Here is a 16864-nt window from a genome sequence, read left to right as displayed (position 1 = left end):
ACGTGGGACGTAGGCGAGAGTATCAAACATGCTTGAGTCACTTTCGGATTGTGATTTGTGATGATTCACTCATGCTTTTCTGGTGCCAGGAACCTGGGTTCACCATGCCCTAACTACATGAAACGCTGGATGGGTTTATGGTGACATTGAGCATGAGACGATAATGGTGAGCGTCATACCCGGTGTTTCCGCGAATCTCGGATTGCAGCAAATCCATCCATTCTCACCTATGGAACTCAGGCGGACCTGTATCTCCTCGATCAATTCAAAACTCCTATTTTTTATTTCTGCTCATAATGACGACCTATTTTCACTACGTATCCTCCTACTTGCTCATCCTCCAAGCAACATTGTGTGCCTTCTGCAGTGGTCTGCATCCAAGTCTGTCTCTCGCGCCTCCATTTAGCGCCTGTAAAGCATTGAGTCTTCATACAAGCCCAACAGACGCAGAGAACATATCAATTTGAATTTTCTTTGCTGTGAATCTTGCGACTGTACAAATTTTCCGCCCCTCGGGTGTGACAAAGTTGCAGTAGAGACCCGATTCAAAGGGTGCTTGACCAACACCAGTCTCACTACCCAAAGATCCACCTGATCCATGAATTCTAGAGAGCAATGTTTCCCAGTCGCGCGGCGTTGCGCATACGCATCATTCTGGCGGGCCTATTCCTCGTGTTAATATGCAGCCAGTCTTTCTCGCGCTGGCACAATCAGAGTGATGTACCCGAAGCCACCTCCACCGATGATCCAGCTGTACTCCGACAAGCTCAACTCACCTGGCGTCATGCTACTGAAGGCCACATCGAATTCTGGCGTCAATTCCTACCCCTGCTGACCACTTACGAACCAAAATGCCTACCCCCTCTGAGGCTGGGAATGGCACCATCGATTCGGTTCGAGCAGGCAGACCCTTACGACCAAACCGAATTCCTGGATCTCCTCCCCATGGACATTGAGGACCTGCAACAGACGCATCGGGGCTTCCTGGACGCAATCCAGACTACGCCGCCTCAACTGAACTACACGCGCAACACGCGCGGTCTCGTGTCCACCGCAGGAGGATCCTACCTCCCCGTGCTCGTGCTATCGCTTCGCATGCTCCGGCGCACCGGCTCCCAGCTCCCAGTCGAAGTCTTCCTCGCCAGCGAAGACGAGTACGAGACGTACATCTGCGACGTGATCCTGCCCTCGCTGAACGCGCAATGCATCGTGCTCTCGACCATCCTCAACGCGATCCCGCACTCCATTCACATCCAGAAGTACCAATTCAAGCTCTTCGCGATGCTCTTTTCCTCCTTCGAAGAGATCCTCTTCCTCGACGCGGACGCCTACGCGCTCTTCCCCCCGGAAACCCTCTTCACGCGCGACCCCTTCCTCACGCACGGCCTGATCACCTGGCCCGACTTCTGGGCCACGACGATCTCCCCATCCTACTACGCGATCACAGGGCAACCGACCCCGAGACCGCCGACGCGCCCGTCCAGCGAATCCGGCGAGGTGCTCCTCTCGAAAAGAACGCACCTGCGCACCCTCCTCCTCAGCACTTACTACAACATCCACGGCCCGGAGTTCTACTACCCGCTGCTGTCGCAGGGCGCCGCCGGCGAAGGCGACAAGGAGACCTTCGTCGCCGCGGCCCTGGCCCTCGCGGAGCCGCACTACCAGGTCGCCGAGCCCCTCTGCGCCATCGGCCACACCACGCAGCGCGGCGGCGGCTTCGCCGGCTCCGCCATGGTGCAGTTCGATCCCGCGGAGGACTTTGATCGTCATCACCACCGTGCTGATACACCAAAACCCCAGCCACAAGCGCACGGCTTCTTCCTGTCCACCAACAATGACAGCACGACCCGTAATACCCCGCGGGCCTTCTTCATCCACGCCAACTACCCGAAATTCGATCCCGCCACCGTCTTCGACGCGCACGAGGTCAACCCCGCCATCGGCGACGATGGCCGCTACACCCGCGCCTGGACCGGGCCGCCGGAGATCATCCGGGCGTTCGGCCGCGACGTCGAGAAGGAGTTCTGGGAGGAGATCCGGTGGACGGCGTGCGAGCTCGAGGGGAAGTTTCGCTCCTGGGAAGGGAAGAAGGGGATCTGCAAGAGGGTGAAGAAATACTACCAGGCGATGTATGGGGGACGATGGTGGGGTTGGTAGCTTTGGAGGGTTGAGGTGCGGCTGTTTGCGCCCATTCAACTAATAATAACCTGTTGAACTGGAGAAATTCTAGGGGTTTTAGGTTGGCTATGGTTTGGACAGCTTGAATGCCCCATGATGGGCGGCGGTTCTTGGCGGTGTCGTGTCTTATCGTCCGCGGGTTATGCGCCTCTATACTTGCTAGATTGAATCGTGGAACGTGTCCAAGTCATGTCCATATTCATACACAACATCTATCTTAAATATACAAGAGTTGAAAAGATCTTCTATCCTTGCTAAGCCAGAAACGAGGCAAATCCCCTCGAAATGTTTTTAAAAAACCCCCACCACTCGCTATATCCCGTCAGTTCAATTCAGCCCCTTCGCCTCCGCCCTCCGAATCGCCTCCCGGAACAACTCCTTGCAAGGAACCCGACTCCCCAACCGAGCGCAGAGCAAGAACGCCCCGCTCAACTTGCGATGCAGACTATAAGTCTCCTCCGGGGGCGGCGTGAGCCGCTCGCGGATCATGACGGGGATCAGCGCGCGCACGCGGTCGGTGATGGTCTGGTCCCGGAAGTCATAGACGTCGGGCGAGGTCTCCATGAAGGGCTCGGCGATGGTGATGACGGAGGTGACGTGGGCATCGACCATCGCCTGGCTCTCGTGGCCGGTCAGGTAGCCCAGCTCGAGAGAGAAGCGGCGGCAGGCGTCGCGGTCGTTGCTGGAGGCGGCGACGAGGGTGCGGACGTACTTGGTGATAAACTCGGTCGGGTAGGCGCGCGAGGCGCCGAAGTCCAGCAGCTCGAGGCGGTCGGTGCGCGCGTTGTAGAGGAAGTTGGTCCAGTTGGGGTCCGTCTGCATGTATCGGAACTCGGTGATCTCGCGCAGGCAGAGGCGCATGATCTGCGTGCCGATCCAGTCGCGCTGGGCCTGCGTGAAGTCCTGGATCTTGGTCACGGCGATGCCCTCCAGGCGCTCCATGGTGAGCACCTGCTTGCCGGACGCTTCGGGAATGATCTCGGGAATGAGGAAGACGGGGTCGTCGCGGAGGAGTTCGCGGAAGCGGTTCGCCGATTCGGCTTCGCGGATGTAGTCGCATTCCCAGGCGAGTTCGGTGCGAGCGTTCTCAATGGTCTTGTCGAGGTAGAGGCCTCGGGGGAGGAGGCGGGATGCTGTGAGGAGGATGGAGAGGTTGTTGAGGTCGGAGTCGATGGAGTCGGCTACCCCGGGGTATTGGATCTTGACAGCCACGGGTTGGCCGGTACGTTTCAGAACGGCACTGTGCACTTGTCCGATGGAGGCAGCGGCCATGGGAATATCGTCGAAAGAAGAGAATAGATCGCGCCAGTCCGGCCCAAGGTTGTCGGTCAGCACCTTGTCGCGTTGCGAGGCAGGCATGTAGTCTGCTCGGTCTTGGACTCGTTGGAGGACTTGATGGATAGCTTCAGGAAGCATCTTTGTGTCTGTGAACTTCATTAGACTGGAAGAATCGAAGCCCGGAGGGTGCGCATACCTTGAATACTCATCATCTGTCCTAACTTCAGGGCAGCTCCGCGCATCTTGGACAATTTAGCTACAAGCCGCTCCGTGTTCGCAGCACTGAACATGAGCGACCCGGATGATTCGGCTTGACTGCCTGTGACCCTGCGAAGACCCTCGCCCATGGCACCCCACGCCATTGAAGTGGCCAGTCCGCCGTACTGCCATAATCTCCCGATGCGGGATGATGGGACACGGGACTCAACCATCTTGTATGTGTTCTGGTTCTTCAAGGCGGCAGCCGTTTCTGGCTCTGTCTGCGTAGGAATGTCAGCTTTCATCCATTGCAGGACCAAACCACCCTGCTCAACATACCGCCGCTGCCGCTTCCGCGACCATCTCCCCCACAGCACGGGCTTCTTCTTTCTCCTGTTCGATTTGATTCGCATGCTCTGCCCGAGGCACTGCGCCCGCCTGCTTGTACCGCATATCCGCCGCCGGCTTCCGAGACATCATCCTTGCGACTCTGGGACTATGAAAAATATCCTTCATCATCTCTTCCGGGATTTCGGTCGATTCGGTCGTATTTGTGGTTGCAGCCTGATCTACCGAGGCAGTCTTCACTGGGGATTGGAACACATCCGCATTGATATCTCTATCGGAACCGATTTGTGTGTCATTCGCTTTCTTAGGCAACTTCATCCGGGGAAGCCCCGAGTCACCCGCTGCAGAGTGCTTGGGAGGTTCGTAGAACACATCCTGTTGTTGACTGACATCCAAAGGACTCGCCTGTCCGCTCCCATTGTGGTCCGCCACCCTCGAAGGAATCTGAGCTTCCGCCTGTTTTTGTGCTTGCCGCGTCCCCCCGGGGGAGAGATCGGATGTCGCACTGCTGGTGGTGGTGGTCGGGGTCGGCTCCGCGTAGCTCGATGCGATCGTGGGTGCTGACTCGGACGGACGGTAGGGTTCGGGATCGGGTTCATTGAATCGTCTGGCTAGTGCAGCTGCAGCTTGCGCCGAGAGACACAGGCCATCAACCTGGCTCTTGATGCCCTTGGTGAGGGAGGAAGTGCGGGTGTATAGATCTATCTGGCGTTGGCGGATGGCGAGATGCCTCGCCGCCACTGTCCCAGCGACATTGCACAATTGAATGACGTCTAAGAGACGCTTGCCCGACATTGTTTGTGTACGTCTGTAAGGTGTATATAAAAGGTGGCCCGTTCAATCCCCCAGGCTTATTCTGTGCGCATGATTCGATCAGATGGAGAGCGATAATCTATCCAGAAACCGGTAAGTTAAAATCCGGAATAGATGAACGCATTGGTGGAAATCGCATGGGCTGTAATTCCCGCCCGCGACCGGGATGCTTTTTCTGCCGGGGCTCACCGCGGAGAAACTTGGCTTCTTACGTATCTTGTTTACTTGATTTATCTCGACTTTCCTCCCGGTCAGCTCCGAGTCCGATGGGACCCGTTATCGGCACTTCAACCGATAAGGGGAATTTGAGCAAAAAAAAGATGGCGCGGCTGGCGGGGAAGGGGATTTCGCCTTGAAAGAGGTAGATATAACAAAACGCCACTCCCCCCTTGCCGGGCATCATGAATTGTCAATTGTTACTCTCCCTGCCCAAGAAACCTCCTCCCATACCTTGGATAGCTTGCCGAACACCCCCCAAATGGCCGTCAAAATCACCACTCGAGACCTAGAGCAGGAGATCATCGATCTCGAGTCACGTCTACAACATGCTCGGAAACGTCTAGCATTGGCATCGTCCTCCCCTTCCACACCGCTACCACCGTACAATAACCACCACCACCACGATGATGGCGACTCCGACTATGACACGACTCCCACCAAGGGTATGTACATACATACATACATACATACATACATACCCCATCTACAAACCGTGAACACCTCCTGATTCACCAAACCACACAGACAGCACAGCAGCAGTACCACCACCACCCTCAATCCCGATTTCGCACGCGCTTCTTCTCCTCTCCGACTCCGCCCTCCCGCTGGGCTCCTTCGCCTACTCCAGCGGTCTGGAATCCTACCTAGCCCACAACAAACCGCTCCCCCGCACCGTCACCCCCGTGGCCTCGTTCCATCGCTTCCTGAAGCTCTCGATCGCCTCGATGGCCAGCACCTCCATCCCCTACGTGCTGGCCGCATACCGGAACCCGGAGGAGCTGGAGACGCTGGACAACGACATGGACGCCTCGACGCCCTGCATCGTGGCGCAGCGCGCGAGCGTCGCCCAGGGCCGGGCGTTGATCGGGGTCTGGGAGCGCGCGTTCCGGGCCTCCTACACAACAACAACAACAACAACAACAACAACAACAACAACAACCACCACCCTCACCCCCGCCGCGGCGGCCGCGGTGCAGGCCATCTCCAATTTCTCGGACGCGTTGAAGCTGTGCGGCGATACGGCGGACGAGCTGGGGCCCAAGGGCCATCTGGCGCCGCTGTGGGGGGTCGTGTGCTCGGCCATGGGCATGGATGCCCGCCAGACGGCGTATGTATTCATGGTGAACCACGCCAAGGCGGTGCTGAGTGCGGCGGTGCGGGCCTCGGTCATGGGCCCGTATCAGGCGCAGAGCGTGCTGGCCAGTCGGCGTCTGCAGGACATGATCACCGAACGCATCGACAAGGAATGGGATACCCCCGTCGAGGACGCCGGGCAGATCGTACCGCCGTTGGATCTGTGGGTGGGCAGACACGAGCTGCTGTACAGTCGGATCTTCAATTCCTGATCACACCCACCACCAACCGCACCAAGCATATTTGCATTTTTCTGGAGTCATTCGTTATTTTGGAGTGGGGGCATTGGTCGTTTTGTAATTTCATGGCAAGTCAGCGCAAGAGTCTGGGTAATGACGGAATTTTTTTTGAGCATTGGATAAATCTGGGCTGCGTTCAGCATCTTTGTTCGGTCTCTTTCATCAATATAGTTATTTTTTCTAAAGTTAATCCTACATGTGAGCTGCATACCTCATCTCAACTTCACGTGGGTATCCAAGGAGGACGCCTCGAAACACAAACAGGGAATCGAATAAAACGGACAGAAAAGAGGAAAATGGAATCAAACCGGTAACCCGAAGACCAACAACCCGGCCAATATGCAAAGAAGATATCTGATCAAAAAGGAACAGATCTGAATCGAACGCCGGCCTTCTTGAGAATCCTATCCTGCTAAACACACAGTAAAACACCGCACCATGAGCCTTTTTCCATAATTAGAGAAAGATATGGGGTCGAAAGAGAAAAAAGAAAAAAAGAAAGGAAAAGGGTAATAAAACGGACATAAAGAGAAAAATCGGGAGAAAGAACGGCAAAATGGCAAGTCGGAAGGATAATAGGGAAGGGGAAAGGGGAAAGGTAGAGAGACTATGATACAAGAGATTTATAAACGGAGAAACTCTGGCATCAGATCACAGAGTGATATGCATGTAGTCGTTATTGCCGAAGGACTTGTTGCAGTTAGGGCACTTGCGTGACCGCGAGGTAAGACGTTCTTCGACACAATCCTTGCAGAAGACGTGGCCGCAAGTCTTGATCGCAGTATTTTTGAAATTCCGGCGACAAACTGTACAGAGAGCAAGCGTCTACAGAATTGTTAGCAATGGGAACTTTTTGCAATGATAAGACGTGGTACTGACCCGCAGCATCTCATATTCAGATGACTGGTTGCCAAGACTCTTGTTCTTCCAGCTGTCTAGACTCTTCTTCGTGTCCGCCAGGGTAGCCTTCAAGCCCTCGACTTCCGTTTCGGCTTTACGACAAGCACTGGCTGTACTGGAAAGTGTCGAATCTTTGGATGCAGACAACGCCTTGAGATCCGCCACTTGCCTGTTCAGACCCTCGATTGTGATATTGTTTTCCGTGATTTGTTGTTGCGCGGCGTGGTTCTTGGCAATCAAGCTACTCAATGCTTCCTTGGTCTCACTCACTTGCTTTTCCATGTTCGCAAGCAAATTTCGAGTTGCAGCTTCCGATTCCTTCAGCTGCGTGACAATGTCCGAACTCTTGGAGTTCTGCATACGCAAAGTGCGAACCTCCAACTCCCGAGCTTCCTTGCTTTTCATTGCAGCGAAGTATTTTTGATCTGCTTTGGACTTCTCCGCAATGAGTCGTGCGACCTTCTCCTCCAGAGCGCCGAAATCGGTGACTTTCTGCGAAGCCAGAGACGAGTACTTTTTGCAAGCGATTTGCATCGAGGATAATTCGGTGTTGAGCATCGCGTATTGGCGCTCTAAATTGCGGAATCGAGTACGCAATTCTTCGGTTGAGATTTCATCGACACTCGGTGCGGCGGCCTTCTCCTTCTCAACTTCGACACGCAAGCGCTGCACCTCGGATTCCAGGGCTGCGATTCGAGCTTGGCCTGCATCTGCGAGTTCCTGGACTTTGATGGCCGTGGTTTTCTCCTGCTCCTGCGCAGCCTTTCGCATCTGTTGATCCGCCAATAATTCGTCGCGCGCATTCCGTATCCGTGCCAAATCCGTCTCAGCCCGCATCAGTTGCGCTTCCCTCTCGGCAATTACACTCTGCGTCTCCTCGTCAACCTGATTGCGGTATGCAGTTCGTTCCGACCGTAGTTTCGCCGCTTCTTCGCGAAGTTGTACATTAGTCGCCTCTAAATGGTTTATTCGAGTGACAACATCGTCGTATTGAAATCTCAACTGTTTGAACAGGTCCGTGCTTGCATAATCATCATCCGTCAATCGTGTATACTACGCCTATGTTAGTGCTTCCCGGCTGAGAGAACATGCGCAAGGAGCATACCTTGATATTCAAGTCAGTGATTTGGCTTAACAATTTGGCGTTCTCGGCCTCCAATTTATGGAGCTGTTCCTTTTGCTTTTCCGAGATGGCCGCGAGTTTGTTGTGGGCTTCGTCCAACGCAGGGCTTCGTTCACCACTTGGAGTTGCGCCATTCGAGGCTGACGGTTCGTCCCGCTGTCCAGATGCACTATCACCCCCGGGCCGCTGGGCACCCAGTATATACTGCTTTTCGAGTTTGGCGACAGTGACGCTCCGTGCACGATCAAGTTTCTTCTCGGCTACCATGTAACGTAGAGATGCCTCCTCCAAACTCTCCTCTAGCTGCTGCTTTTCCGCCAACGCCTTCTCGAGATCGCTGATAGTGGCCTTCTCTTCCGCAAGTTTCTTTGCGAGTTGGGTCTGCAACTCTGAGACCTCGGGCGAGACTTTCGCCGATTTAGACAAGACGCTCGAAATTATTTTCCGGATATCCTCCGACCGAGATTTAAGATGTTTCTCAAATTTCTCATTATCGTCAAACAAGAGACTGCTTTGGAAAGACGAGGGTTCTGTGGAAGGGTTAGTGGCTGGGTGTAGAGCAACTGGGGGCCTCACGGCGGACCCACCCTTGGCATCTTCTTCCGGAGCGCCCATGAGTATTTTAATCTCATCGATCAACTTGACGAGCATCAGCCTTGCACACAGAGCGAGCAAAATACGGAGATCTACTCACTTGTTTGTACCAGGCATCGATAATACGTAGGTGGTCATTATGGTTGGTGGTCGACTTGGATAACTCTTTCAACTTGGCCTCAAGGGACACCTTCTCCCGCTTGTACTCCTGCATCTGGCGCCATATTGCGTCTTTTTGGAATCGCTGCGACGAAGAGACGTCAGTATCTCGCCAGGTTGAGTCCACGGTCCAGTCGACTTTGGCGTTGGGAAGGGTTTCTAGGGTAACCCTTGGGGTAAGTTGACACCCACGTGGGCTATTCGTGGCACTCACCTCGAGATCATCCTTCCAGGGCATGTCAGCATCGGGGTGCGGCTTGCTACCACCATTGACAGAAGTCGCCTGCTTCTTCAATGGTGGAGTCGAGTCGTTGTGGTCATAAGCAGCGGCTCTTTTCCGGTCTTCCATCGTGACAAAACCGGAATCGGAAGATGCGACGGGGGATGCTTCGGCGGCCGGCATCAGTGGCTACAGAGGCATAAGTAAATTAGAGGCCGTCACCACTGAGCAGCAACGAGCCGAAAGCCGAGACCGCAAGAAAATCCGACCGTAGAAGATATGGTGATGAGGGTGGGGTGGTGATGAGTAGAGTGAGTGAATAGAGAGGGGGGGGGGGGGGGGGGGAGGGAAGAAGGTATGTGCTGGATGGGGTTTGGGGGTTTATGTGTAAAGAAGGTTGAGATAAGCAAGACTTAAGGAAAGCCAGGAGGATTTTCGGCCTGGGAGTTTGCGTTTCCTAGCGCCTCCCACGTGACCCCATCCACTTTCCCCGGGAGTTCAGCAGATCTGGGCATCTAGACTCGACTCAACTCGACTCAACTCTTTCATCTATCATTCACTCTCATTTGTGCCCCTTTGGTCATTCACGCAAATACTCCCTCATTAAATCGACTGTCTTACCAGCGAATACATATTGGCGATGACCTAATTTGATCAGAATTGTTATTCGGGATGAAGTCTTTTTCCAGCTCGGTCATCAGTAAGTTTTCTTTTTCCTTCTCCTCCCTCGGATTCCGATTCCCGCTGTGACTCGTATCTAATCTTTCTTGCTTCGCTAGATAAGTCGGGCAAGAAGTTTGCTCCCAAGGCGCCCGCCCGACGCGCCCCAGCTCCCCCTCCACCACGGCGGCCCAGTGTTGCGTCGCAACCGTCTGCTTCCCAGACACCGCAGCCAGCGACCGCGACAGCCACACCTGAGCCAGGCCCTTCTACCAGCTCTGTCCAACAGACAGCTGCCGTTGACACAATCCCCATCGAAACACCAGACGCGGCCCCAAAGAAGAAAATCACACCCTCGTTGTCTGCGACCGCGATCGCAATACCCCAACCGAAACGGAAGCCTTCTGTCTCAGCAGCGCCTCCCAAGATCGCAGAAGTAGTATCACCACCTCCTCAACCCACCCCGCCTAGTACCGCACCTACCGAACTTGCGCCTCAGTCTTCAATCAATGAACCCTCGGAAACGCGCGCCGATAGCAGTAGGGACGTCAGCCCAACGCACGTGGTAGAGCGCCGTGCTGAAGAGGCCGCTGCTCCCCAAAGTCGCGTGCGCCGTCCCGCAGATGGCGCTATCGAAATTCGCCCTACCAAACGACCCAGGACCAATTCGGTGGCCAAGGCCTCTATCCTACCTCCTACCGCTCCTACAGAACCCCCAGTGACCGAGTTTCCTCTTCCAACGCCTCCCGCTTCTCAAGCCACCGCTATAGAACCGACAGAAAGTCAGACAGAAACAGAGTCGCAGACGCCCGCCCCTACTACGCAGCCGCGAAAAGTGGTTAAGGTGCGAAGGAAATCTGTCAAGGAAGGGAATGGTGAGAATGCGACGGGCAAGAAGAAAGAAAGAAAGACTCGTACGCGGAAGAAGCGCGAGCCGACTCCTGAGGGTTCCGAGAATGTCGAGATCGCCCCTGGTCTCATTAAAATGTCGGAATTATGCAAGGACCTCCGAACCGGAAAACTTTCTAAGAGAGAGACTGAACTTCGCATCCTTGATCAAGCTGAGCAAGAGCGCAAACAGCGCGCACAGCAAGAAGGAGACACTGAGGTTCCAGTCAAGGCCAATGGAAACGAGGCCACGCCAGCAACTGAAGGAAACAGCATGCTTGACAACAAATCTCAAGCTGGACCGGTGATGCGCATTGTGAACGGAGAAATCGTGCTCGATACTGCTTCCTTGCAGGTTGACCGCCATGCGGATGCCGCACGAAATGCTGGCGCGCTGGAGGACGTCGTGGAAAACACACTCACTCGGAAGATCAACCAGTCTACTTACGGAAAACGTTCCAAAACCGAGTCCTGGGATGAGGAAATGACGGATCTATTTTATCGAGGGTTGCGTATCTTCGGCACCGATTTCATGATGATCAGCAAACTTTTCCCGGGGAGAAGCAGGCGGCAGATCAAGTTAAAGTTTAACAATGAAGAGCGCCGCGACCCCTTGCGCATCAAGGATACCCTTCTCGGTCCACGGGAGAGTATTGACATCAATACCTATTCCCAAATGACCAACACCGTGTATGATGATCCCAAAGTCATACAACAACAACTAGACGAAGAACGGAAACAGATGGAGGAACAGCATGCCAAAGAGAAGGAGGCTCAAGAAGCACTGCTTCGCAATCCGGATGGTGCAGCTGAAGGAGCTGGTCAAAATGGTGATATGCCTGCTAAGGTCAAACGACCCAGCCGGAGGCAGGCGATTAAAGCTATGGCCGGTGGAACAGAGGAGGTATTGGGCACGATCGACGACGTGCCTTGAGGTTCCATGCCATGCACGCGGTGCATCATTCTGGCGAAGTTCCTATAGATGCGGCAACATACAGGCGTTATGTGCTTCGTGTTATGATGAAGGAAGCTGGGAAAGCAGGTACCGGAGGTGTCTGATTTTCGAGGTATTTCCAGAGGGGTTTCCCCTTGGATACCTATGCTTACCCTAATCTAGGCATCAATACAACCGCCATGTGGCTCCTTCATTTAGAAGACTTGTTTACTCCATGAACTAGCACCAAGTCATCCGAATCAGAGTCACAGCCCACCCACTTTCTCCACGCCAATCCCCCACCCTTCAACGGCGTCTAGTCGAGCCAAACCCAGTACTTGTGGACGTACTTGAAAACTGCGGCGAGCGCGAGCGCGACCCTGAGCTACCTTCGCCGGGGTCGTCCCATCTCGTGAAAGACGGAGTGCGCCTTTGCCTGAAAGTTGGGGTGCGACGACGGTTTCTGCTTCCCAGGCCATAGCCAGCCGCAGCGCCGCCCAAAGCACCTGTCCAAAACCCGGGTCTCCATGGTTCAGAGGCAGGAGCAGGATCCGGACAACTGGAACTGGTATAGGGAGGGGGAGGATCACGAGGGTAGGGGCCGCCGCCGCCACCACCACCACCTCCTCCTCCTCCTCCTCCCCATCCACCCCAGCCGCGACCGAGCCCTCCAGCCCGTCGACCTCCGCGTAGGCCAAAACAATCTCTCAGCATGGGCAGCATTATCAGGAAGAAACACCCTATCATGAATCCGAAGAAAATCAGATTTCCCAGTGTTGAAAACACGCCCCTCCAGCCAGATAGGTCGACGTCCGCCGGCCAGAAATCGCTATCCTGCCTTCCTGAGCCGAACCGCTCTTCTCCCACCTCCGTCAGTAACAAGCGATATTCAACACCGCAGCTTCCCTTCAAGACCCATTTATCATCAGCGTCCCTATAACCCTCGCACACTACGTCGGTTGATCCAAGCTTGAACTCCGGTGGGAGCGAGGCAGTGCACGTCCACTGGATGTCCTCTTCGTCGTAGTCGTAGCCTTCGTTTGTGCATCGCATCGTATCGATGGGGTATAGGTTGCAGATGCGCTTGGTGGGACCGATGCATTTCAACTGAGGGATGGGCGAGACTCGCCGAGAGGTGGTTAGGCGATTTGCGCGCAGAGTGAGTGAGTGGACGCGGGAGAGGAGGATGGCATCTCTGCCTGGTGGTTGCTGTGATCGGCCATATGATAGGAGCGGCTGTGAGAGGAGAAGGAAGAGGAACTGTAATAGGCGAGTGTGGCGCATGATGGATGTGATTGTTGGTCTCGAGCTCGAGAGTCAGTTGAAGAATGCGGGATGAGAATTCTTGGAATCTGCGGTGGATTTTTCAGTCAAGAGGCATCATATGAGAGCAACCGTGTCAGCAAATAGTGAGTGAATGAAGGAGTGGTCTGAAGCTGATTCCCAGCTTGTGGCTGAATTTATTGTGCAACCTAGTCAATGCACAACGTGTCCTTTCCAGCAGATGAAAGCTTCCATGGAACAGTAATAATGATAAATAATAACTAGTCACTAACGGAGGTTGACTCCAATCTGATAAATGGAAGAGAGTGAGTGACCGGACAGACAAGAATCTAATCGGCTTAGCGCGCATCGGAGGCGGAATCTCGACGGCGCCGCCGCCCACTTGCCGTTCGCCTCTTAGCTTAGCTCTAAGTTCCCAGCAGCAGTGGCGGCAATGGCTAATGGGTAGCATCTCAAAGGCGACAGTGTGCTCTAATGATGTGTTATCAACAAGGTGTGTGTTTTTGGCCTGTCTTCCTGGGTTGTCCTTGAGCTGTCTGACTGACCTTCGATGTGAAACCAGCCGAGCCCGTCCCGGCGCAATCCTCGTACGTCACTACTCTCATATTAATATAGCCTGCCCGCCGGTGGTCGTAGTGGCTCAAGGAAGGGAGGACTAAAGGCTAACAGGTATCTAGCCTATCTTTCACACAGGGATTCTTGCTCGGGCAGTTATCCGTGGTCTTACTGATCGGCGCCTTCATCAAATTCTTCATTTTCGGCGAAGCACCACCACCACCTTCGCGCGGGCTCTCGCACCGAACCTCCACTCACCGGCGGTCGAATTCGATCTACAACCTTGGCCCGAATGAGACCAACTCGACCAACTCGCGATCGCTCCGGGAGAAACCGTCGAATTCGAACGTCCTCCGCCCGGTCCCTTCCTCGTCGACCAACACGCAGTCGATCCTCCGCAAAACCTACTACAGTTCCATCCCCCCGAACCTCACCTCCAAGCATGGCCGGCACCGGATTCACCACTCCTCCCACCAGCCCGAGTCCCTGGACTGGTTCAACGTGCTGATCGCGCAGACGATCGCGCAGTACCGACAGACGGCATACCTGCTGAAGGACTCGCCGACCTCCTCGATCCTGAGCTCGCTCAACGCCGCCCTGAACAACCCGGAGAAGAAGCCCTCGTTCATCGACAAGATCGCGGTGACGGACATCTCCCTGGGGGAGGAGTTCCCGATCTTCAGCAACTGCCGCATCATCGCGGTCGATGACCCGAACTCCGACGGCGGCCGCCTGCAGGCGCTGATGGACGTCGACCTGAGCGACGACAACCTCTCCATCGCGGTCGAAACGTCGCTGTTGCTCAACTACCCCAAGCCCTGCTCCGCCATCCTGCCGGTGGCACTTTCGGTCTCGGTGGTTCGCTTCTCGGGCACTCTGTGCATCTCGCTGGTCCCCGCCTCCACGGAACCTCTCCATACTCCCACCCCGTCCCCGTCGCCGCCCACGGCCGATGGGACCAAGAACCCTTCCGGGGAAGGTGCTCCACCGCCTTCCGTCGCCGTTGAAGAGGAGGGAGCCGATGCCTCGTCCCTTCCGAAGACGGGCACCCCGAAAAGCAACGTGGCCTTCTCCTTCCTCCCGGACTACCGTCTCGATCTGTCGGTCCGGTCGCTGATCGGCTCCCGGAGTCGTCTCCAGGATGTCCCCAAGGTCGCTCAGCTGGTGGAGGCCCGGGTGCATGCGTGGTTCGAGGAGCGCGTGGTCGAGCCCCGGGTGCAGGTGGTGGGGCTGCCGGATCTGTGGCCGCGCATGGGCCGAACGGGGGTCCGGACGGGCGAGGAGGCCGAGACGGCGTCGAACGGCGCGTCCCGCGGAGGGGGCGGCGGCGGCGGCGGCGCCATGTCGGATCACTTGAGTGCGCATGAGACGGAGGGACTGCGGTTCCGGGGTGGGCTGGCGTCGCGGCCGCAGTTCGACAGCGTGTCGCGGACTTCCAGCTACAACGTGGAGACGGGGGACCTGCGGCCGCCGAGTATGGTGCGGGAGGAGAGTTCGGGGGGGTTGAGTGATCTGCACATGCCAGGGTCATTGGGGGGGCAATAGTTTGGTGTATTTAGTAGTTGACGATCGACTCGACCTCAGCATAACGATGCTGTCTATCCTCTAGGGAACAATCGCATTTAGCGAGTGATGATTTATAAGATAACAATGAGAAGAATAAGAATCAACTTGGGTGTCATAATTTCATGTGCCTATTCTATATACATCCCACCCCAACCCATACCTCCTCCTGCTGCTGCTCTCCACCCACCCATTACCCCAAATGCCAACCACCCATCTTACCCGGAATCAACCCCCTCAAACCGCAGCAACAGCCGCCTTCCCCAGGGACCCCAAATACCCAACCCGATGCGGATTCCCATCCAACTCCTCACTCCGATTCAACGGCGTCCACTTCGGTTCCTCCTGAAACAACCGCATCGCCTTGATATACTGTAGTCAGAAAAAAAAACCACGTTAGCCCAGCCCCAACCCTTTCCAGCCCCGTTTCACAACCCCCCCCCCCTCAAAGCCTCCAAGGGAAGGAAAAGAACATACATCGCCCTCATCCACCGTAAACCGATGATAAATCCCCGCCGGCAAGATGATCAGATCATCCTTCTCGAGCTGGATGCGCACCCACTCGTCCTCCTGGCCGCGGACATCGAAGTACCCGCGGCCGTCGCGGATGTACCGGATCTCCTCGTCCTCGTGCAGGTGCTCGTGGAAGAAGCTCTTGACTTTGGCCTCGTACGCGTCGCCCATCGTCGTCGGCGACACCGTGATCTCGTCCCGGTTCTTGTAGCCCCGCGCGGCCGCCAGGGCGTCCACGTCCGCCAGCGAGGGCAGGTGGTGGTAGATCACCCCTAGGGTGGCGAGGTAGGATTCGGTGACCGGGCGGGCGCTGTCGTGGGGGAGGCGTTGGTCGCCCTTTTTTCTTGGGTTAGTTTTGGTTTGGAGGGTTGAGGGGTAGAGGGGTAGAGGGGGAGGGGGGCTGTTGGTTTGAGGACGGGAGGGGCTGGCACTGCTTACCGGCTTGTTGTCGTACCAGTAGGCTTTCATTTTGGTGTTTTGGAAAGGGGGGGGGGTCTGTAAAGAAGCTGAAGTTGACGTTGAATGAAAGATGAAGAGGGTTGGAGGTTAAGTGATCAAGTACTCAACTAAGTTGCCGGCCGGCGGGGAAGGTCAGAGTTCAGACCTCCGATGGAAATGCGCCGGTGCTGCTGCTGATTCCCCGCCCCACTATTGGTCCGTGGGAAAATCTTGCGTCGGCTTCCAGATGTCGCCATTACATCAGCAGAGCACATCAGCTGGTTTCTACTCGGTACTCATAACTATAAGGATAGCATACTACTTCTGGGAGTTTATAGTAAGTCCATATGGTGTCTAATATGCATTGAAACTTCAAACGACATATGCTCAGATGCAAGCCCCGATCAAAGTATGCGACCTATGTACATACATCAACTCACCACTATACATTCCCCCATTTACTTCTTCCCCGCAGCTCGAGCAATGCGCTTCTGGACCTCCTCTTTCGTCAAGATCTTGACGGCGTCCTTGGAAAACACGTAGCTGAGACCGGACCAGATCGTGGTTCCGGCAACGAGATATCTGTCTTTGTCAGCATGTACCTTTTCAGTGAGAATAGCGACTAA

The 16864-nt window shown here is 55.3% G+C and overlaps 8 protein-coding genes across 8 annotated transcripts; 4 read left to right on the top strand and 4 right to left on the bottom strand.

The window, feature by feature from the left end:
- Nucleotides 1-401: 401 nt before the first annotated feature.
- Nucleotides 402-2400, top strand: BO95DRAFT_217023 (alpha-mannosyltransferase). Its single transcript, XM_025581167.1, has one exon. The coding sequence runs from the start codon at nt 616-618 to the stop codon at nt 2155-2157; it is 1542 nt and encodes a 513-aa protein (XP_025439442.1). The 5' UTR covers nt 402-615; the 3' UTR covers nt 2158-2400.
- Nucleotides 2401-2427: 27 nt separating this feature from the next.
- BO95DRAFT_475495 (protein kinase COQ8) lies at nt 2428-4910 on the bottom strand. Its single transcript, XM_025589862.1, has 3 exons — nt 3994-4910; nt 3653-3935; nt 2428-3602 (listed from the first exon to the last, which is right to left on the bottom strand). Exons 1-3 carry the CDS (start codon nt 4795-4797, stop codon nt 2506-2508), a joined length of 2184 nt encoding a protein of 727 aa, XP_025439441.1. The 5' UTR covers nt 4798-4910; the 3' UTR covers nt 2428-2505.
- A 296-nt stretch (nt 4911-5206) lies between these two features.
- On the top strand, nt 5207-6608 carry BO95DRAFT_445460 (urease accessory protein UreF). Its single transcript, XM_025587156.1, has 2 exons — nt 5207-5477; nt 5560-6608. Exons 1-2 carry the CDS (start codon nt 5294-5296, stop codon nt 6378-6380), a joined length of 1005 nt encoding a protein of 334 aa, XP_025439440.1. The 5' UTR covers nt 5207-5293; the 3' UTR covers nt 6381-6608.
- On the bottom strand, nt 6559-9735 carry BO95DRAFT_445458 (E3 ubiquitin-protein ligase BRE1). Its single transcript, XM_025587155.1, has 6 exons — nt 9398-9735; nt 9125-9268; nt 9018-9069; nt 8413-8960; nt 7287-8360; nt 6559-7232 (listed from the first exon to the last, which is right to left on the bottom strand). Exons 1-6 carry the CDS (start codon nt 9584-9586, stop codon nt 7059-7061), a joined length of 2181 nt encoding a protein of 726 aa, XP_025439439.1. The 5' UTR covers nt 9587-9735; the 3' UTR covers nt 6559-7058.
- A 1523-nt stretch (nt 9736-11258) lies between these two features.
- BO95DRAFT_369708 (transcription factor TFIIIB subunit BDP1) lies at nt 11259-11885 on the top strand (the record flags this gene model as incomplete). The annotated part of the gene is made up of 1 exon (XM_025582883.1): nt 11259-11885. One exon carries the CDS (start codon nt 11259-11261, stop codon nt 11883-11885), a length of 627 nt encoding a protein of 208 aa, XP_025439438.1.
- Nucleotides 11886-12365: 480 nt separating this feature from the next.
- BO95DRAFT_339439 (DUF1183 domain protein) lies at nt 12366-13136 on the bottom strand (the record flags this gene model as incomplete). The annotated part of the gene is made up of 1 exon (XM_025581952.1): nt 12366-13136. A coding segment is annotated over one exon (771 nt), but the record flags the coding sequence as incomplete, so codon positions are not given.
- Nucleotides 13137-13586: 450 nt separating this feature from the next.
- mmm1 (ERMES complex subunit MMM1) lies at nt 13587-15370 on the top strand. The gene is made up of 3 exons (XM_025587154.1): nt 13587-13662; nt 13732-13756; nt 13847-15370. The coding sequence occupies exons 1-3, from the start codon at nt 13644-13646 to the stop codon at nt 15267-15269; spliced, it is 1467 nt and encodes a 488-aa protein (XP_025439436.1). The 5' UTR covers nt 13587-13643; the 3' UTR covers nt 15270-15370.
- Nucleotides 15371-15483: 113 nt separating this feature from the next.
- Nucleotides 15484-16347, bottom strand: BO95DRAFT_419498 (acireductone dioxygenase (Ni2+-requiring)). Its single transcript, XM_025584497.1, has 3 exons — nt 16239-16347; nt 15765-16136; nt 15484-15659 (listed from the first exon to the last, which is right to left on the bottom strand). Exons 1-3 carry the CDS (start codon nt 16266-16268, stop codon nt 15525-15527), a joined length of 537 nt encoding a protein of 178 aa, XP_025439435.1. The 5' UTR covers nt 16269-16347; the 3' UTR covers nt 15484-15524.
- Between the last annotated feature and the right edge of the window lie 517 nt (nt 16348-16864).

Source organism: Aspergillus brunneoviolaceus (genome assembly GCF_003184695.1).
Source record: "Aspergillus brunneoviolaceus CBS 621.78 unplaced genomic scaffold BO95scaffold_59, whole genome shotgun sequence".
In the NCBI taxonomy this organism is placed as follows: domain Eukaryota; kingdom Fungi; phylum Ascomycota; class Eurotiomycetes; order Eurotiales; family Aspergillaceae; genus Aspergillus; species Aspergillus brunneoviolaceus.
Note: the sequence above shows the minus strand (reverse complement) of the source record. Positions and strands in the feature narration are given on the sequence as shown.